This window comes from Strigops habroptila, chromosome 9, assembly GCF_004027225.2.
Source record: "Strigops habroptila isolate Jane chromosome 9, bStrHab1.2.pri, whole genome shotgun sequence".
NCBI classification, from domain to species: Eukaryota; Metazoa; Chordata; class Aves; order Psittaciformes; family Psittacidae; genus Strigops; species Strigops habroptila.
The window spans coordinates 3670517-3692817 of NC_044285.2; the positions used below are offsets into that span (position 1 = coordinate 3670517).

General features: G+C 42.6%; 1 protein-coding gene across 1 annotated transcript in view; it reads left to right on the plus strand.

Annotated features, from left to right (window-relative positions):
- The window catches only part of ADAMTS17 (ADAM metallopeptidase with thrombospondin type 1 motif 17), a 174494-nt gene that overhangs the window by 45367 nt on the left and 106826 nt on the right, over nucleotides 1-22301 (plus strand). Inside the window, exon 8 of the mRNA XM_030498506.1 lies at nucleotides 19824-19929. Within this exon, the coding sequence (XP_030354366.1) occupies nucleotides 19824-19929 (106 nt within the window). The remainder of the gene's footprint in view (nucleotides 1-19823; nucleotides 19930-22301) is intronic.

A 22301-nucleotide genomic window follows, 5' to 3' on the forward strand; every position in this document is an offset into this window, starting at 1 on the left:
TCCCAACTCTGGTGTGTGAATGGGGAAATTGGGGTTTGGTTTTGCTACTGTGCTGCCGAGTGACTGCAGAGATGACATCCTGCTGCACCAGTGTGTTCGTATCTTAGTCCTTCCCTTCTTTCCAAAGTGCTGTCAGAGAGCTATGAGTGAAAAGTGGTATCAGAGAGCTGCATGTTATGGTGCTGTTACCCAACTTCCCTCCCTTTGTAGCTACACCCTGCTTTCTTTTTAGGAGTTTATCATAGTTAAGTGTTTCAAAATGTGCCCAAACAACATTTGGTCCAGGTCTCCAAGTAGATTTCATCCTTTTTAATTCCATATAAAACACCTGAATAAAGCACTGCCCATTTCTACCTCCTGCTTGGCTGTTTGCTGCACAGTTGGGTGGCCTCCTGCCCACAGCCAAGTAACAATTGTGCTCGTCCTCCTGGTACTGTGTACTGTTCATTTAAATCTTCCTCCCTATGTAATATGGATTCCAGTCCCCTAAGAGTGTCACAACAGAGAATTAATCCCTAAGGAAAGGGAAAAGACTAGCTGCTTTGCTGTGAGTGGAAAAGAAAAAGAATTCTCACATTAAAAACATTTTCCATAGTGGTTCGTGTTGAATGTTTCTGTATATTCCAGGGCGGGTTTTTATTTGATGCCAGAATAAATAGAAATACCTGCTGCTTAAAACAATTCATTAGAGAAGCAGTGCCTGGCTTGAGCAAAAGCCTTGCTGGGGCTGTCCTTCAGACCAAAACCAAACACACTTTAATGCATTAAAATGAACATACTCTAGATTAAAATGTCCCTTAAACGTACACTAGCAGGTTGATTCAGAGTTTGTGAAAGAAAGGGACCTTCCAGCACTGCCAATTTTTCTGTCACTTGTGGCTCTGTAGGGTGATGGAGTGTCAGGCTGGCTTTGTGGAACCAAAGGGAGCCGTGGTACAGTGCAGTGGAAGACTTTTTCCCTTGCCTCTTGGTTGCTAGGGAATAAATGCTCGGCTGCACAACCCAGACAGTGCAGACCTGTGCTATTGGGCATATTCATCACTACCATCTCAGGCCCCACCCTACCCACAACAGCCTTCCAATTTCTTTTCACCAGCTAGCAATCTCTTCTCTTCCAAATTCCCACTGAAAAAGCAGTGTGCCAAGTGAGTGTAACATAAGATTGCAGAACTTTTATTAGAAGCCCTGGGATGAGCACAGCCACTCAAGTAATGAGGAATTTCTGCTGCTGTAACCCTTCCTCTTCCTCACTTTGGTGTCCTGTATGCACTTCTCCTCCTTTCTTGTTTCAGAGACATGGCTTCACATGTGCACAGCTGTTTGCAGGAGCTAAAGACCAGAGGAAAATCTTGCTTACATCAGACTCAGGGAGGATTTTGTTAGTGAGCAGGGTCAGGATCCTGGTCCTGTTCCTGTATGTTGCCTGAGACACTCTCCTTTGGGCCTCTATTGGAAACCTGGTGGAGGTTTTTTCTAGAGAGATTATTGGATAGTTTGGGGTACCTGAGACATCTTTGGAAAGCCTGATATCCTGCAGATGATCCTTTGTACTTTCTGAAAATCAGTTGTCATGTCTATAAAGCTATTTGAGCATTCAAAATCCCTGAAATACAATCCTTGCAAAGTAACAGTAGTCTGTGAGAGCCAGAAAATGAAACCCAGGAGAAACCACAGTGAAGCTGACCAGTCTGCTTTTGGAAAGACAAGTCAAACAGAAAATACAAAGGCCATATATACACAATCTGTTCCTTTCCATCCATGTAAGAAATAGAGCTGGGCATGCCAGTTTTAACAGACTACATATTTATTGTTAAATGCATCAGCTTTCTTATTGATGTATACAAAACCTTAAAACGTGTGCAATGTAGTTGGTTGAATGAAGCGTTGATACTATTTTATAGAGATTTATTTTCTGTTTGTTGTTACAGAAATTGAAGCATTTGAATTTCCTTTGCCTTTGGGTTTGTTTTGCAGCTCAGTAGCCGTGTTTAGGTTTGTCTTTATTCATTCCATATACAAAGGGCAGTGGTGGATTCTTGGTCTCCTTAGCTGAAAAATGAGTGTCATTCTGGAAGAGACACAGTAACCAACCACAAAATACTGTCCTTAGCTTGGAGCTTAGATCGTCCCATTGCAAGGTCTTTTCGTAGAAAAGGGGTGATTGATCAGTCAGTTCTCTTACTGAAATTCAATCATCTGTGAGTGCTAGTGACTGAATTTCCAGTTATCTCCCCTTTTTTCTTCATCTTCTCTCTGTTGTTTCATGTCTTGGGGGCAAGAATTAACTTGTGTAATTAATAAATGAAAGTGTTTAGTGCAGGGAGGGTCAATGACAGATTTCCCGTATGTTTGTCATTGTTCCCTCTTCCCTGTGTTTCCAATCCCCAGCTCTCAATATCACAGACCCTCAGTGGCTCTCACCGTTAACCCCCTTTCCTTGCCTTTTTGCCAAGGGTTTATTTCTCTTTGGTGGTATTTCGAAACTCTTAGAAGCTCTTGCTCAATTTTGCTCCTTCATCTTCTCTTTGTTCAGCTGGGCCTGGACACCAAGAGGCTGCTCTCCCTGGAGAGGCCTGGCTGGTCTGTCTTCTATCACGCTAACCGCATGGCCTGCCCACTGAGCTCATGGAATTTCCCTACGTTTACTACACTTTGTTCTTCATAAACCTCTAGCACTTCCTTAGTTGTTCTCCTCCATACATCATTCTCCTTTTGTAGCCCCAAAATGTGTTTCAAGCACTTCTGTTTTCCAATTATTTATCTGTCTGTCTGTCTGCTTAGTAAGCACCCATCCCACAAGATAAAACAATAGGTCTCACAGTGGTGGTATCTGTTTGAAGCTAGCTTGTTCTCAGTGATTTGGATCTAAACACTGTCGGCAGGGAGGAATAACACACTTCCTGCTCTGTACCTGGCCTTTCATTTCCCCCACCATCAAACTGCTATTGGTTATTAATGCTTACAGATATACCAGCTGGGTGCTGAAAGACACACATAGTCTTTTTTGTCAACTAAGGCAGCATGTCCAAAATCATCTCATCAGCTTACCACCCTGCTGCTGTTTGTTAGTGTATCTTTGCTGATCTTAAATCTTGCTCTTGTTGCTCACTCAAACCCTCACTCAAGCTTTTGTCTTACTTATTGTGAGTTGCCCTGGAGTTAGTGCAGCATATTTAATCTTATCTTAGCTTCAAAACTTTACCTTCTCCTAGGGTTTTACTGATAGTGCGTGGTAATGTGTTTTGGTAAATACAAGAGAACAACTGTCTACAATGCTATGGAAAGGAACTGTAATATTCCTTTACCAGGCAGCATATTTCTGAGTAAATATCCTTCAGGCCATCACATCATCACTGTACAAGGAGGGTGCTGATTACTATTGGAATGAAAGATATCTTCAGCAAACTCACTGGCTACAGAAATCGTGTTATGGTGCTCTCCCATCAGGCAGCTAAGGCTCCAAACCCAATCCTAGCTTAATGTCAAATTGGTGTATAACTAAGCTCCTTTCTGTTGCCTTTATTAAAAGGAGTATGTTGTGAGGCAAAATATTTGCCATGACTTTGTTGATATTTATTCTGATACTCTGACTGTACTCTTTCATTTCAGCTCCATGTCATAACTCACTTTATGTGCTAAATCACTGTGCAGTTTGACTGGTACAGGTGCAAACATGTACTGCATTCCACTCCAGGGCCATTTATGTCTGTGTGAAATTATATAGACATGTACACAAAGCACCTGGGAATTTTGGTCTCCTGGCTTTAAAGGGCAGATACCTGCATAAGATGTTCCCTTCCCCATGTTTTTACCCCTCACCGCCTTCCTACATTATTAAAAGGACACATTATTACTGTTTTAACTAACAGTTCCCAGTGAATTTATGTACTAGTGTCTCTCAGAAGCAATTCAGTAAGTTTTCCTGCTAGCATGGAGTAAAAACCAATCAGAAACATATTTTTTTCTTTTTTTAAATGTTTCTTTTTCTTTTGTGTGACAGGCAGTTCTTGTGTTTATGGGTCACCCAAATATATGATGCTAGAACTTCAGAATTATGGTTTTATCCCCTTACAGTTTTCTGCCTTGATTATTTTCTAAATGAGAGATGATTTGTGGGACACTGCCTGAGAACCAAGGCTTTGCTTATGGCTAAATGGCATTTAATCATGATTTAAAGAAATCTCTGCTGTTAATCTCTGAAAGTGGTCATTGTGTTTGCAAACAGACAAGCCGAAGGCAGAAGCCTAATTGATGTCCAGCTAAGTATATGCTGCCAAACAACTGTCAGGAAACGCTCTGGAACTGCTCCTTGCTACTGTGTGCATGTGTGAAGCTGAGAAGCTTTTGAGGCAGACATGAGCAAAAAAATCTCATTTTATTAGGTCTGTGGACAGACTATTTCTGTCTTTGGGGTTTATAGTATTTCTGCTGTTGTCTCTCGCCTCATCCATGTCAGTGGAGATGTGCAGATTTTACATGCTTTCTGCGCTGCTTCACCAGCTTCACACCCCAGCTCCAGCACTTCCCCTTGCTCTGAGGATTTGGTACTCGGGGAAATTCTCTCAAGAATGAACATAAACTGAAATCATGTCTTCTGCTTTCATAGCTCATCCTTCTTCTCTTTTATAATATAAGGCTGTGGAAAGAGAAATAATGTTGTTTTCCAGTGTCAAACCTGCTGTCAGTATGCTATACCTGTTGCTTGCTATTGTTATCTGTGCTAGAAATGCCAGCCCAAGGTTCTCTGCAGTAGAAAGCAGGATTTCTGCTATGGCACACTTCAGACCAGGTGGACAGGGAAGAGACGGGAGTCATAAAAGCATTTGCTCATTGTGTCTTATCCAAGAGCAGGGAACAAATTTGGCACCTCCTGACTCCCAATTCAGTGCTTTACCCATTCATTCACGGTGCCTCCCTGGTAGACCTGTGCCACTAAGTAATAATTGAGGGGTTTTTTGCATTTTATTTTATTTTTAAAACTCAATTTCTTGAGAAGAGAAGAAAATGAATTTGTAAATAGGGTTCTTCCTCAGTAAAATGCAAAGCTATTTACCAAAGAGATCAGAACTGTTATCCCCATTGTACTAAGTCAGAAAATGAAGCCTGGAGATGTAAAGGGACGTGCCAAAGGACAAAGCTGGCTGGGGGCTAAGCCGCAGCTCTCAAGTCTTAGTCCAGGCCCCTCAGCTGCAGGCAATGCTACATCTTCTCTGGCCTTCCCAGTGGAAGCTCAGCTTCTTTGGGCAGCAGCCAGTTCTTCAGGTCAGTGAAATAATGATTTAACTCTTCAACAGGCCAAAGGTTTGTGTTTCTTCTTTCCACTGCCTGAGTCTTCATTTTTACCTCTGTTCACATGTTCCAGTGTGGTCAGTGGCTGCTGTCTGCAGCCACGTGTTGTTTTAGAAAGCTGATGCATTTATAGTTGAGAAACCTCTGAGGTTTTTCTTCTCCTCCTGTCAGCCATAGATGGCTTTTATCCAGTTGACTGCTTTACAGTGCCTTTATCCTTTGCTGGCTTGAAAACATTTCAGATAGTTTCTATTGTTTTATAGACCCTGTAGCTAAAAACCCAAGCTGTGTAAAAACATCTGTACATAACTTTGCAAGAGGCTACAGACATGTAGGGTAATAAGGCATGATTGCATTCATTGTAGCATTTGCTCCACTGGATAATCAAATAGAAGCATTCCAGTTGCACACAGGATATGTAAGAGTAAAGGAAGGAAATGAAGGACAGTTGCCTACTGTACTTTTACATTTCTTTTGTCTTGCAGCTGCCAAGACTAAATGCTATTTTGAGAGGGAGATTTAAACAATGTAGAGATGAGGTTTAACCAGTGATAACCAAGAAAACAGCACTGTGAAATGTGCACAAAACTCTCCCCTGTCCCCATCCCCAAGAAGGAAGCTTGACCTGCTCTTATACTCATTTTGGGTCTTTCTTTTCTACAGCTTTGGTTAACCATCTGGCACCACGACATGGTGTAATACCTAGCCTTTTTGCAGGGTGTCTGGTTCTGGAAGGATTTTGCTACACCAAGTGCACTCAATAGATTGAAAGTCAGTTTAAGTGCTTGGAATGTTGTTGGGTAATCACATCAGCCATCCCAGCTGATTCTTTCACTTCACAGGAGGCTGTGTCCTAAGATAAGATGGTAACTTCATCATTTGCTTGTAATGGATGTCTTTGGGATAATTTTGGTCATTTTTTGGCCTCACCTGAGAGCACCTGGCATGGAGATAGTGCTCAGCTAAGGATTAGCCTGCTGAATCAGCAAATTCACATTTCTCTGTTGAATGTCCAGAAACCCCAGAACAATTCTTTCAGCCTCGTTTCTGGGGAAAGTTTAAACGGTGAGAGGTGAGCAAACAGACCTAACAGATAAAAAGAGATAAAAGGAAGCCAACATGGTTTCTAGGAAAGGAAGCAAGATCATGGCTCAGTGACTTGTTGGAATTCTTGAAGACTCTTCCTGCCAGAACAGACAAGAAAAAGTGGGAGATGCAGTGAGCTTCACATTCCTAGTGTTTTCTAAAAGCTTATGATGGAGTGCTATTGCAGGAGTTAATGTCTGATGATTGTGGTCATGCAACATGGGAAATAGTTGGTTTCAGTGGCCTCTAGAGTAGGAAAAAATACTGATAAAAGCTCCATTCTATTTTTTGTCAGTTCAGAATTGTTAGTCAGATACTGCAGGGGACACAGGCTGCCTCTGGGCTTGTGTATCTTGAGAGATGGATAGGCTGAGGAGGCCAAAAATAAGACTTTGCATTTCTGTACATCCTAGGTAGGGAAGAGGCATTAGGAATTGGTAATGCTGGTATACAGTGCAAGATGTAGATTTTGTAGGATCTCTGCATGGATTTCTAGGTGGGAAATTACAGCAATCTTCATTAACCCTGAGTGAATACAATGTGGCACTTGTGAGCAGTGGCTCTGATATGCTTCAGCTTTTTGTTTTCTCCGAGCAGTTACTTATTTTGAAGAGATAAAATGATTCTCTGGGTTGGGATATAGACTTTCTCTGGTTGTTTTTGCTTCCTGGTTAGATCAATGCAAAAATATCTGAATATATCTCTGCATGAGTACATGTTTGCCTTTCCATATCCATTGATGTGAATGTATACATCTTTTGCTAATACCCATTCTGGAAAAAAGTTGCTGTCTGTAGATGCACTGCAGAGAACTTTGAATTTGACCAGCTCTTTGTTGTAGCAAATAGTGGGGTTTCCTTGTCAAGTTCTTGCCAATTTAGAAAGGAAGGTGACTGTAAGAGATGGTGAAATCATAGAATCATAGAATGGTTTGGGTTGGAAAGGACCTTGAGATCATCCAGTTCCAGCCCCCTGCCACGGGCAGGGACACCTTCCCCTAGAGCAGGTTGCTCCAAGCCCCTGTGTCCAACCTGGCCACAAACACTTCACATTTTAGCCTGATTCTCACTAAGGGGGGGGGGGGGGGGTGTGTATCTATATATATGTGTGTGTGTGTATAAACTGTCCTTTGAACCCCATGAACTTTATTTGAACACAGGGGTTCTGCTACATATACTTTTAAATTTCAGGTTCTGAATCCTATAATGTGCAAGGTGTTTGCCTGAATCTGTTTAACAAGTCTTTTTACCTGATAGATCAGCTGATAGAAATATGTTGAACTTCTTAAAATATAAAAAAAGAACCAAAACACCCCATCCTAGACCCAATACATCAAATATCTTTCTCCTCCTGTTCTCTTTCAGCATGATTTGTAGAATGCTAAGGATTTCTGTGTTTGCTTAGCTTGGAATTAGCCTCGTGTTTCTACTCTGGTTAGTGCTCATGAGCAGTCAGCAGGTTGAAGGTATTTGTTGGCTTTGTGGAGTTGTGTCATACGTTTTTGTGTCGCCATTTTGCCTGATCTGTTTGCACTAAGGCTCTGCCTGACCATAACCACCCTGCTGGGTACACACTAATGCTCTGCTGAGGATCTGCTTGTTGCTTTTAATAATGTCATCCATCAAGCTCTGGCATGTACAGCAATATTTGTGCTGTAGTAGACAAACATAGTAAACACTGTGGTTACGTATAAGAAAACTGGCTGGCCAGTAGGTTAGGAAACTCTGGGTGGATGTTTTTATTTGTTGAAGAGTTAAAGTGAGGCCCTGAAATGAGTCCATCTGTCTAATGAGACTTTTCGTTCTTAAATTAGAGAAAAAGATTGAAGAGTTTTATTTGGATTTTATATTTTATATCTGTTTAAGAAACTTGTAATCTCATGTTTCCTATCATCTGTGCCCCAGTTTGTCTGCTTTTCTGCCTATGTCTGTTGGTTAGAGAGGAAGCGCTATCTCTACCTTGGTCTTATCCCCTCACTGTACCTTTCTCGCATTTGGTCCTTTCCCTGATGGGTCCTGACTCTTGACTGCTGCAATTTGTGCTGCAGTGCAGAGCTGTGTGTGCTGTGATGGTCACATCCTCGGGATATCCTTGTCAGAATGCCAGATTTAAAAGTGATAACCTCTGATGAATATCAAACATGGGAAAACTGTAGTGTCCGTGTTTGTTCCGTGAACTGGTGTGTTTACACATGCAGAGTACCCACTCAGGCACCGGTGTCTGTGAGTGTGTCTAAACACTGAAGTAAATAAAGCTTTTTGACTTTACACTGAAGTAAAAAACAAAAAGCCCATCCTTCTGGGGCTAGGAACTAAGTAAAAGAAGCCAGGAAATGGTTTCATGTGCCTTCTCCAAAGCCAGTGGTAATACTCCTCTTGGTTTCAGTAAGATTTTGATGAACCCACAGTGATTATGATAGCTGGTGCAATTAGATCGGATGTAATACATATTCAACTTGTTTTCTGGGAATGCCATGGAGCTGTTTACGCTCTCATTAATCAAGCGGCTTTGTTGGGAGACGCAGCTCATTACATGGCAGCTGACAGGAGGCCACTGCCACTGGGCACCAAAGGAGGCTTGAACCAAAATACCCCATCTGCATAGCTGGAAAGTACAGCTGCTCCCCTTGCAAAGCCTCTCCACGAGCCACTCACTGAGTGGGGCTTGACAGCCGAGAAAACCCCTGCAAACCAGGGACACACAGATTTGATTCAGAACTGGAAATGTACAAGTATATAGAAGCTTCTGTGCTTCCCAGGGGTGTTCTTAGAGGCACGTGAGACTGGAAGAGGCAGTTCTCCCCTTGTTGGTCCTGATACTTTAGCACAAAGACCTGGAGCAATAACATGAACACGTGCGCATGAAAATGTCCCCCTGGCTCCTGCAGGACACTGTGACAGTAAGTTTGTTTAGTGCTGCCTGCAGGTGCAGCCCCCACTGTGAGCCTCTCGTGCTTTCATTTCTGAATTCAGCTGATAAAGGCCTCAGGACTGGGACTGTGCCTTGACTTGTGTCTGTGAGGCACCGGGGACTCTTCTGGCTGCCGTCAATCATTGCAAGGGGCTCAGTGGTATTCATCCAAATCTGTGTTTTCTTTCACGGGAGCTCGAGTCTGAACTTGAGAGATTTCTTTTTATTGAGTGTGAGAAAAGCTCATGCTGGCCTTTTTCTTAGTGAAAAGTTCTCTCCAGCTTGTGTTACTCTAAAAGTGACATTTTATTTTTGAGTAATCTAGAGAAAGAGGTACTTGAGAAAGAGATTCAGGACATATAAAAATATCTCCAGCTCCATTAGCTCTGAAATTAGCCGTTACTTCTGTCGTGTCAGGCTGGTGCTGTGATGTGTTTATGTCTGCTTAAAGTACCATGTGGGTCCTTCCCTTCCTGGGGGGTGGAAGTTGGAATGGTGAGCTCTGTTTGGGAACCCAGAGGAGGGCCCTGTAGGTTAATGGTCATTTTAACCTGATTAGGTGAGAGTGTGTGTGCAGTGTGTGTGCTTATGTCTGTCCACCCTTTGATGTGTGGCACCATTTGCATGGTACTTAGTTGCCAGCTGGGCTTAACCCATGACAACCAGCAGCCCCACGTGGAAGTGCAGATGTATAGGGAATCAAGTCATTAATTTTGCAGTGAGTTTAGGGTTTATTTTTTTATTGTCACCTCCCCTTCCACTATACTGTCATGCTCTGCCAGAACAAATGTGCTGACTGTGGGACTGTGTGCGGAGAGAAGCAGAGCCGTGCACTGCCTCAGTCTCCTTTTCCTGCCCACTGACAAGGAAGGATCATTTTCACTCCCTAGCCCTAGCAGCAGAGGTATTATCCAGTGCTGAAGTACTGGGGACTGGCTTCATTCTCTTACATGGTACAAGCTTTTCAACCCAAGTTCTGACTTTTACAGCAGCTCAACCCTATTAATACTATCAGGCACAAACCCCAGGCTCGTTGGTTTTGTCAAGTCAAGAAGGCTGTGAGGTTAAATCAGCACTCGGCAAAGAATTAAAACAGAAGGGCTGCACCAAGAATTGCTAAATAAGTTTATCAGTGCATGTGTTGGCTGGCAGCTTGACAAAGTGAAGCCAGGAGCTTAGACAGCCCTGTAAGTCAGGATGTAGGAGCTGTAATTGAGAAGTATCACAGAAGCAATTTGGAGAAGCATCTGTTCGGAGTTTGATTCCTGTGAATCATGTCGTTCTGCTGGCCTGCACTGCTGGTCGCCTGAGCTGCTCTTGCATTGCCAAGAGAACAGCTTGACACGCATACAGCGCCTAAAAATACACTTTCAATATTAACATGTTTCAAAAGTATAGATTCATTCAGGTTTTTGGAGTAACAATTGCTTAGTCATTCTTTAAGAACATGGAAAGAATGTAGTGGAGAGCTGTGGAAGAATGCCATTCATCAGCAGCACAGGTGCTCAGCCATCTCCAGAGCTGTCCGCTTCAGCAGCCTGCACTGAAGCTCTCCAGACACTGGAACATTGTTCATTATACATTGCTGAATGTTGTTTAAGGATTGCAGGACTGATCCTTGCTTGTGAACCTACCCCCAACCAACACCACAGCAGGCTGAGATATGCACAGCTTAGGAAAGCTCTTGAAACTCTTAAAAGAATCTTTTAATTTATTTGAATAGCTTCATGAGTTTCTTACTGTTTGCAGTTATGGAAAGAAAAACTGGAACTGAATGCTGGACCCTGACTGTTAGCTCTTAAAGCAGATGCTGTTTGCTACAGAGACTCCAAATATTGTTTCTGATTTATTGCCAAGTCTGACCTTGTCTCTTCATTCTGGAAGGGAGATACTGAGGAATTTGAAGGCTCCAGGATCCCTGCTGCTGAATTCCATGTTCCTCTTTGTTTAGCGGTCTCATTAAAAGCTCTGATTTTATCTTTTTCTTCATTCTCTCTGAACTCAGGCCCTCTGAAGCAGATGGCTCAGACGAGTTGCAGGAACAAACTGACAGAACTGGAAGTCACAGAACCGATTTGAAAAAGCGAGATGAAAATAGCCTCAGAGCTGGTTTTAGAACCCTACAGTTTGCAAAGGTGCAGCTATTGCAGGCCATGCCAGGGTGGTTTTTCCATTTGATGAAAGATTATAACCTTCAGATGGAAACATATCCTGAGAACAGGACACGTCAAAATGAAAATACTGACATGTTGAAATAATTGTGATTTTTTAATAACAGAAAGTGAATGGTGAGGTTCATGAACATTGTTTAAGGAGGGAAGAGGTGGAGCTTTCTCCTCTTCTCAAACCATCCACCAGGTGAGAGATGTGGATTCATTTCTAACCTGTGTGTCTGCTTCAGCCATTGAAGTGACAGTTATTCACACAGCTCCACAAAGCCTGAATCCAGTGCTGAGTTCTCCTGTCACCTTGGTAGGTTGCCTGTCTTTTGCATATGGTGCCAGTGTTTGCTTGCATGTGAGAAGGGAAGATCCTACTTCATTCTACAGCAGTTTGTAGAAAGGATCAGCAGGTTCATCTCTGCTGTGCCGTCTACATCCACTTAACAGAGTGAAGCCGAGAGAAGACATTCAAATCCAAATGCCTTTGAGCCCCAGGCAGAGGTGACTTTCAAGGGCCAGAATCCAAGTCCTGATTTACAGTTTGGTTTCACAGTTGCTGGGGATGTTTTCTTTGAGTTCACAGTCACATGTTCCTGTATTCTTTCAAAAGGATCAGATCTCTCCTGAGTTGTGCTGGATCTGATTCCTTTTTGGTGTAAGATACTCGTGAGCAGCCTTTTCCCCTATGCCTCTCTTACTTCCCACTGATCCATTGCTTGTTCCTATACCATTTCCAACAGCTGTCCTTTCCTTAGACTAAGTGCCATTTTTCCCCCACACTAAGGCACAGGTCTCCCTGCCTGAATTCTTCCATGTCCAGTTCTTGCCTTTCCTCAAGTGAACCCGTGGTGCCAGAGACATATGACCCAGGGCCGTATATCCCTTTTTCTCCAGCAGTAAGTACATACAGAAGTTCCCAGAGAGCTCATCTTCCCTTCTGATCTTATCTCTTGCCCTCCTTGACCCCTGCATCCCACAGAAGTGACTCCCTGCTGCTTACGAGATCAAAGTCATGTTTTCTGAAGACTTCTGGAAAACCCATATTATCTCCATTTGCTACGTTTCTGTCCAAATCTCTTCTCATTCCCTACTATCTTCCCATATTTCTCCCTTGTTTGCTAAATTTGAATTATGCCAGGCTTCTGTATGCTTCCCAGCACCATGTGTTGACTCATCCAGTCCATCAGTCTCTTTCCAACTGGAGTCCTCCTCTCAGATCCACCTACCTCTTCCCCTGCTTTTCCTCTTAACTGCAGTCCAGCTGTTCTAATATATCTTACTTTGAGTAATTAAGCCTATGTATTTCCATGTGTGTGCATGAGCACTATGGAATGATGTCTATAAACAGATGGTGAATTAGCTGCCAGAGTTTGGGAATCTACATTTGGGAATGGTGGTTTGATTTGGACCAAGTATCCCAAACTTCATCTTTAGCTAGAGAAGCAGGAATGCAGAAAGGAGCTGTGTTTTTGCCTGTTTGAGATCCGCATTCAGCAGCAGCCGGGGCTCCTGTCGCTGGGGAGTGTGCGGGAGAAGCTCTCTGGAATGTGGCTGTTAGCATATCAAAGTAAAGTAAACATGTAGCTGATACCCTGCTTCCTCTGCTCCAGTTAATTAAGCCACTCCTCATGTCACATTAGATGGAGAGGGTTTATTAATGTGCTGTCATCTAGGGAAGCAGTGGTTTGCTGAAAGGGAGGAGCCATGTTAATGGAATAGAGGATGTCATGCTGAACAAAGAGCAGATGTCAAATAAACAGGGTATTTCTTTTTATCTTCTTCTTTGCTGAGGTCTTAGATCCCAGTGCTTTATCGTAAAAGCTTAGAAAATTAGGGCCAGAAAGAACTTCAGGTGGTCTTTTAATGCATTCCCTTGCTCCAAGGCAAGATCAGTGATACCCGTGTCACTCCTGATGGATATCTCCTCGATGAGGCTATCCAGTATGCTTGTTTCCAGCTTGCTTTGAATTTCTGTGAACGCTGTACCTCTCCTCAGGTATGGTCAGTGTGGTGAACATTCGTGCTTGTGATCACAAATCCTTGTTGAATGGAATTGAAATGTGGTTTTCAAAGGTGCCCATGCCAAACCTCTGAGGGTTTCTGAAGGTTGTCTGGTCTTTGCTGGCATAACACAGTGTTAACAGCCTGTCTGGCGTGTCTTTGTATGCCTCAGTTAAAGCCTCTTCTAGGCCAAAAAGGTGTTAGAAAATCTGTCAGCTCTCTTCAAATCAATGCATTTGGTATCTGAAGCAACCTGTTACTAGCTTGGGCGAGGACAATTATCCCTTAAGACATGAGAGATCTCGATCTCTCAGGCTTTTCAGCTGTCTGGGCAGCCCCTTGCACACTGGGAGAGGCTCTGCTTAAATCAGAATTAGCACAGTGTGAATCCAATGCAAGTAGCATTAGAATGAGGCTCTTGACATCATGGGGAATGTCTGTGTGGGGGCAAGTTAGTAAAGGAGCAGATAAATGATTCATCCATTAAACTTAGAAAGCCACAGGAGGGTTCCCAGGGAACAGAAAAGCCCACAGAAAGACTGAAAGCTAAAGCTGAGAGCTGGCCGTGCTGGGGAAGGGATTTCACATGTTCCATTAATTGCTGTCCTGCAGAGTAATTAAACAAAGAGAAAAAGAAGATAGCAAAAGTGCTCCTTTAGGCTGTAATGATTTGCAGAATCCTGTGTTCTTTACAGGTTTGCAGACATGAAGAGGTCTAGCCTCACAAAATCAAAAAGGTGCAGAGTAGGGCAGCTTGCACAGACAAACCCCGGGTAGGTGTCAGCTCATCTGTCTGAGAATGGGGGCAACACATTCCTGCACAGAGTGCAGTGTGGGCTGCCAGAGACAACTGAGAAGTTCTGTTGAGCTTCAGTGGTGCCATGGCCAAGATCTGGGTGTATCTGCCATGAATCACAGCCATTGCACACAGTGAGGCACATGGTTGAATCTGGCTCTCACAGTGGGAGTCCTGCTCTTGTGAAATATTATCCAGGGCCAGTTGCTGGACCCTTGGGCACTGCAGCAATATTTCAGTCCCATGTATCTGTAAGTATTCCCAGTACTCACAAAAGTATCCCCTGTGAAAGGTATTGTGTGGTTCCTTCCTTTGTGCTATTAGGACCTTGTGTTCTGAGGAGTGTTACATTATCAGCTCTAGAAACATCACAGTATTGTGAAAACCAGGAAGAGATTTTTATTTGTTAGGCTTTGAGGGTGTGTGTAATGAAAATCAAGAGGCTCAGAAAGTACTCTTTGTGTTTCAGCTATTTATTTTTCTTGCTGGGCCTTTGGGATTCTGACAGCAGTTGTGTATACTGGAAGTGGCAGTGCTTTTGGAGTTACAAGGAGGAAGAGGTTTTATGGGGCACTATGGGACAGCAGTCAGTCCCACAGGGGAGGTGTCCAGCCACAGAGCACACTGAGTTCTGGAAAAGCACGCTGCGTCTCTGCAGGTCCTGCTGCTTGAAGGCAAGGAACAGAGTTTTATAGAGGTTATGTTGAAATTTGGGATAAGGTAGATTCTCTGAAGTCAGAAGGGGATTCTGTGATGATGGGCACTTTTGCAACAAGTTGGCTGGCTGCAGAAAGTCAGGTGGCTGCTTGTGTGATCTCACCAGTTATTTGAATGTTCTTTGCTTGGCTGTAAAGTTGGTGTAGTACTTGCTAGTTTCTCAGTGAAAACAAATATGTGCTGTAAAGTTGGAGGAGTGAACCTCATGTTCCCTTAGCTGGAGGTTTCTTGGGATTCCCAGGAATCCGGATCATCTTTCGCCTACAGAAATGGCATGGGCTTAGCAATGGTCAAAGAAATTAGTACCTCCACTCCTTTCCTCCACCAGGTAAAATTTGGGGAGTTTATACACCACACACCTGCCTGGATGGTATTCCAGCTTAAATTCTGCAGAACTACAAACTCCTTTTGAGGACTTCAACTTTTCCCCTGTGATCTGAGTGCCTAGCCAGGCCTGCGCAGAGGGTTGTGTTTGGACCAGTCCTCTGTTGCTGTGTTTCCTTGATATGGTTTCAACCACCTCCCACCCTGGAGGGAATTTAAGCCCTCAGCAGGGAGTGGATGTTCTGCTACTCAATAAGGACAAGTGAATTGTGAACCGATTTCTTCCCTGAACTCATTTTATCTCTTGTATGGCATGAAGAGAATGGGACGAGTTATATTCTCTGCATTTTGATTAACTACAAACAGAGGAAAACCAGTGTCCCTGTTGTCAATGTAGATTTCTTTCTCAGGTACATAGAGATTGAGTTTATTTCATATTCCACATTCCCTTCAAGGGTAAAGGCTTACTTATGGGGAGGCCTATTTGACATAGGCTATGGCTGATTTCTTGCAGTGCTGGGGAGCCTGTTCCATCAGAGAGTCTGTGGCATCAGGAGCTCTTCCTATATAAATACATGAGTTCAAAATACCGTGACTTGCACTGGGTACAACACTTGGCCTGGTTGTTAACTTGTTTTTATACCTGCCTGTAGCTGTGTCTCATGCACTGGATGGTTGTACTATAATTCCTGTACTTGTGGTTCAGAATGAGTGTATTGTTTCCAGCGTGGTTTTCATTAAATACAGCAACAATGAAAATTATTGCTAAGGAAAACAGTTTCCATACGCAAATATTAAACTCTAATGGAAACCATGTTGTTACTGCAAGATTAACAGAAACTGGCATCTAGATGACTATCCAGCATTAAGCCAAATTAATCTGTGCCACTAAAATTGCATGTCTGGCTTTGAATTACCGCCTTCTCATAAAATGAAGGAACAGCTTGCCCTGTTAGCTTCTTCTGAATGATCCCTGTAAAGCAAACTTGGAACCGGAGGCTCAGTAGGACAGTGATGGTAACAACCTCAGCCCCTCCGTGCTGAGCATGCTGGAAAGGGTCCTTCCATGGAGAGTGTTCTTTTCATCTGGATACTGCTGACTTCTTGGGACCTCTGTTTATTCAGCTGTAGAACAGGGATTGTGTTATTACCTATCTTGGAGGCATTATAGTGGGTACTTCTTTTTAGTGCTTTTTTCTTTAAAAACTTGGAACTTTTTATATGTAAGCTTTCTAGAAAGGAAAAGTATTTTTCCTCTTTACGGATCATAAGCACTGAAAGATTCCCTTGGTGACTGACTTGATGTGTAAATACAGGCAGGGCATCTCTGTCAAACGTATCATTGCCATCGAACGGAAAGGCAGAGCATGAATCACTTCTAGGGTTTCCTGATTTCACTTGTGTAGGATGTTAGGAGAGGCTCCAGGAGTGTAATTGATGGCAACGTGTGAGCTGCACAAATTGAAAATCGTGGGAGGATGAGAAAAACATCAGCTCAACACCGAACTAGTAATGGTGGGGAATGGGAGGTTTGCTCTGTGCATGTGGATATGCAGTGAGTCTCCATCTGTGCCAAGCAGACTTCAGGACTTCAAGTCTGGCTCCCTTCCCAACAGCAAATACATTGAGAAGAGGAAAGCTAGCCAAGTTTTAATCAAGTAAAAGTTCTGTATCCAGAGGTGGCTGGCAAAAGAAGAGATTAAAGTATTAGGAGTGCAATGAAAACAAGACATTAGAGAGTTGAAAGCTGGAGTACCTGGACAAACCACTTGCTGAGTGAATATTCCACAGTCATCAGAAGGAAGCCCTGGGTGTTTTGAATAGGATGAAATGTAAACCCACGCACCAGAAGTTGTCTTCTTCCAGCTTTGGCTATCACTGTGGCAAGTATGTAATATCCTAATGCCTAACTGAGCTGGTAGGATGAATGTAATCATTCCCCTTAGAGATATTGCTGTGGAGGGCTCATTAGCTGAGGCCAGCAGCTGCGAACTGTTTATGTATGACAACTTTTTGGATAAATGGGAGTTTCTGCAGTTGCCTGTGTGCTGAGGTTTGCTGTGGAAGTGCAGAGAGCTCTGTGTGTTCAAGCACAGAAGTTATGGGCTGTAATTATGCAATTTCTCAAGAGAGAAAGGCAAAAACCCTCACCCTCGGTAATAGTAAAAATAGTAATCGGCTTTCCTGTCCCTCTGCCACCGATGCTCCTGCTTCATCTTCTTTGATATTCAGAATCTATTTGTGGTAATTGCTGGCAGCAGGTAGTGTATCTGGGAAGAAAAGGACTTGTTTTACCCTGAGGAAAGCCCCTGTCTGTGTATTTGCTTGAGCACGGAAGTGTGGGGTGTTTAAAAAAACAAACAATCCCAAAAGCCCAGTTCAACTTTCTTCCCTATTTTTCATTTTCACACACCTGTCTCCTAGACAGGGCCAGAAGCAAGATTACCAAATGAGAGAAGTTCCTTTTATGTTATTCCCAGCCTGGTAGAGCCGCGGCATGCCAGGATTTTCCCAAACATGTCTGAGTTCATGAAGTTTCTATTCCAGTTCTGCAGACTTGAAAGGCTCAGATAAAAATCTGAAATTTTAAGGTGCAAGCAGCAGTTTCCATTCATCGCCACAACAAAATAAATCATATTAATGCAGCTACCCAGGCACTGTACTACAATCACTGTCAGTTAAAGGTGTATCTGCATATCAAGTATATGAATCATTGTATTGGGTTACAAAAAGTTACATTTATCTTAATGGTTCAGATAGTTTTACTAAAGAACTCCATTACGTTTGCAGATCAAGTGCATGTTTGCTATTTATGTTCTAATGAAAAAAGTAATGATAAAATGTATTGGTCCAAAAGAACATTATAGTCTTAAATAGTTTGATAGAATATATACATATATTTCAAACCCATTTTTGAGGTGAGCTTTTTCAGGCTTAAACTGTTCTAACCATTTGTTATAACTGGCTGGCTGCTCCAGAATGGCTCTGATTAATAAGCACTCAGCAGTCCATGGGCTGGACTTCTTCAGGAGTTCATTTCATGCACTGCAAAGCTGTCTGCTCTCTGCTCTTTAGGATTCCGAGTTTCCCTGCCCAGCCCACTTCTGTTCCTGTATTGTCTGATCCCTGGGCCCTACAGGAGTCCTTAATAATTGTAATAATAAACTAAGTTTAGATTATTGGTCATTGCAAATATTATAAAATGGCCACATTCACTTTAAGCATTGAAAATAACTAATAAATATAAGGTGACTAAGAGTGTGTGAGCCACGGGCATTTCTTTTTCAGCCACTGATGGTTGTACAAAATCTTAATCATTAGTTTTCCACCTTTGAATGATGAGGCTTTTAGCACAGAGCAGTGTTATCACCGGTGAGTTTCGGTGAGGACTAGAACCACTGAACAAAGACTTCAGAAGAATCGCTATTTGAAGTCATGTATTTGACATTTTAATTGATATTTAACCTCTTTTAATAGCTTGACAGAACTTGAGGCCCTTTTGCTACACCACATCTCCCAGTCACAGGAATATTGCCCCCTCCCATCTCCAGGTGACAGCAAACATTGACTTGGCCTCACTCTATGAAAGTTATCAGCAGGATGAACTCAGTGTTAGGGTACTGTGTGGAAATCTTGTTTTGTAAGCATCCATGAAGTGTTTGTGTGGCTCTTGAGAGGTGCTCATTTAGCCATGGAGGGCTTGTACAAATAAGAGACATGAACTCTGTCTTTAACCTTTGTGCATGACTCCCAAAGGCTTAACTGTGGTTTCTAGGTGGCAGATGAAACAAAATCTCATCAGGAAATTGTCCTGTGCGTGGCCTGTGATGCCATCACAACATTTCCAAGTACAACTGCACTTTGTTGTCTGCATGCAGGAAGGGCATATGAGGACTATTACTTTTCCATAGCCCAGGTTTCATGCCATAACTTCTGGATTCCTTTTTGACTTCAGCCTACAACCATTTGTGGTGCCCACACAAACAGGCTGAGACAGTACTGTGCAGTTGTCCAAGGGATCAAATCCTAAATTCCACTAAGTCATAGGAGACTCCTGCCACCTCCATTGGTTCCGTGACTCACCACCAGGAGTTTGCCAGCTTTCCCAACTCTGCCACTCTTGCTTTCTCCAAGCATGAAAATAAGGGGAAACGTAAGATCTTTCAGAAGGTCTCTGCTTTTATTGTTTTATTCCCTCTCCTCAACTTCATTCTGAAAATCAGAAGAACTCCATTTAAATGCTTGTTAAGGTGACTTCACTCCATCTTCTAACATTGTAGTAGAGGGTGTTAATAAACTTAGATGAATGTTTTACTCAGTGATATTTCCACTTGTGTTTCACTTTTTTCCCGTCTGACAAAATTCCAGGCTGGTTTTTCAATAGGATGCTGAAAAAACCCTCAGATGGTTTTGTGTGGAAACTGCTCTGTTTTATATTTGGTGCATTTTTTATCATTTTGGTAGAGTTACTGCTGTATGTGTGAGTGAAGGAGGTGTTTCACCGATTCTGATGGGAACATTCTCTGTTTCTGCTGCAGGAATTGCTTACCTGGGAGGTGTCTGCAGTGCCAAGAGGAAGTGTGTTCTTGCTGAAGACAATGGTCTCAATCTGGCGTTTACAATTGCGCATGAACTTGGGCACAAGTAAGAACTTGTCCTCCTATTTCTCTCTTTGCTTATGCCCCTGTAGCATACTCCTGTTTAAAGCCCTACAAGTGAAATAGCAAGTGTGGCATGTTTGTTATTTCATGAATCTTGCAGATTGATAAATAACTTAAGTTTTAGGAGTCTTATGCAAATATTCATTTCAGCACACATAAACCTTTCTTTTTGATCTTCCCCTGTTTTTCACTCTGTTTTAATTTTGAGTAGCATAAAGAGGCCTCATTCTCTTGAATGATTGATGGTAGCTAGAGACAAATCCTGCTTTTGTTTACACTGTAGAATAGGTCCACAAAAACATCAACATCTTTGAACTTGCAAAATTTCCTCTGAAGTTCAGATGTCCATGTCAAGGATTTTAATAGTTAAATACTTTGGTAGTGGTTTCAGCTTTGCATGTGAAGTAATCTACTGTGGATGAAATTGTAAGCGTCAGGATTTTGGAAATGCCCTTGAGCAGTATTATTTGATCAACAGAAAGAAATCATAAAACTAACACACTTTGAACACTGACTTTGAACCAGCAAAGAGCGTGACAATTCCTAGTCAGGCAGAGATTTGCAGAATGAGATGACTGGGTACTTTCTGCAGGTGTCTTTGACAACTTCTCAAAGCTGCCTGTAAATATCCCATGCACAGAAGAAACCAAAATTGACTTGAAGATTCACCTCCATCATCTTAGTGCAGTTAATGGGTTAACCCAGTGGTCAGCATCCACATGCACTGCTTTCCAGGCGCAGTGTAATGTGCACTTATTCATAATACTTACGAGCTTTTTTCCCTTTCCATTGACATCAATCTGTGTCACAGTTAGACTGTGGAAGGTGTAGAATTAGATCAGGAACAAATTTATACAGGGGCAAGGCCTCTACATACGGGATTTTCAAGTACTCCTTCCTTTAGCCTCTCTGGTTGGAAGCTGGGAAATCCCACCATTATTCCTTTAGTAAGAAGTTGTGATTAAGTTTTGGCTTCACCCTTCTGGATTCCTACACTTTGTGTCTGTAGAATCTTCCTTTCCTACAGTAACAAGTATTTGACAGCTAAGTCAGAGCTAATGTATTGTGTTCAGGTTCTGGCCAATCTCATTCCATAACAAGTAATTATTTCATGGCAATGTGTTTTAAAGTTATATGGAGGATATTTAGGTTACTACCAAAATGACAAGACAAAAATGAATCTCCTGTTCACCCTCCAGTGACACCAGAGGCAGCTGAGCCAAACCGAGGGTGGTTTCAGCAGAAATGAAGGACATTTGGTTTTGGTTTTATTTCAATTGCATGCCAAGATGTTAAACTGAGCCTAAACTTAATAACAAATTAACCTGTGGGTAATGTTAAGGGAAATTCAGCACTCATCTTCGGATGGGCCAACAGCAAGAGGGGAAAAATACTTGAGGTGCAGAAAATGCAGCTGTGTAAAAGAGAGAGTCTGCCCTGCCCTGGTGTTTGCCAAGTTTCTCAGCAGAGCTGACAAGTTTCCTTCTAATACTGTCTTGCAAGAAATCCACAACATAAATAGGGGATGTAATGCTCTTAGATACAGCTCTCCATCTGTGCCGAAAATAACAAATTCCATTTTCTTTTCTGAGTGTAAGTTTGGTGGTAAGACCATAATTTCCTTTCTCTGCTGGTTTCTTTCTTTGCATCCATGTTGGAAAACTTCAAGAGGAGGGTATGAGATGTATAAAGGAGGCAACAGAGGGTGGCTTGGTTTCAGTACCCTGGAGGACTTAGTGAATGTGCTATTGTGCAGAGAATCTTCTGCTTCAGGAAAGTCATAGGTCCCGTTTTGGGGACAGCTGGAGTGCTTAAATGAAGATCACAGGTGAAGGAGGGCAAATGACAAAGGAGACTGCATTTTCTGACAGAGCTGCCTCATGAGCAGAAACAGAGGGGAAAACATGTCATCTCTCTCTCAGCACCCAACCTGAGCATCAAAATCATCCCTCTACACTGTCATCCCCCAGTAGCTTAGTTACTATAATTCAACATCTGGACAATACACTGGTGCCCTTCTGGCCTTGAAGTCAACAGGAGTCTTTTCATTGACCTTTCCAGGTGTCAGCCCACTCCTTATTCTTCAGGTTTTGAAGCACAACAGGGTGCTCTGAGCACTCCTGTTCCAGCCTGTCTTGTGCAAATAGGATTGTTTGCAGACTTCGGCTACGAACTGGTAGTTCTTTAGTGAAATGTAAGGAAACCCATTGCAGAGACAAAGATGAAGTTGGCATCAGCTGCAGGTTTGAAAATGTAACCCAAGGAAAACTAGGCCCAAGTTTCTTAATTGAAAAGGAGAAAATCTAATCAAAACTTACGTCCATATTGGCAAAAATATACATTTTGGAGACCCAT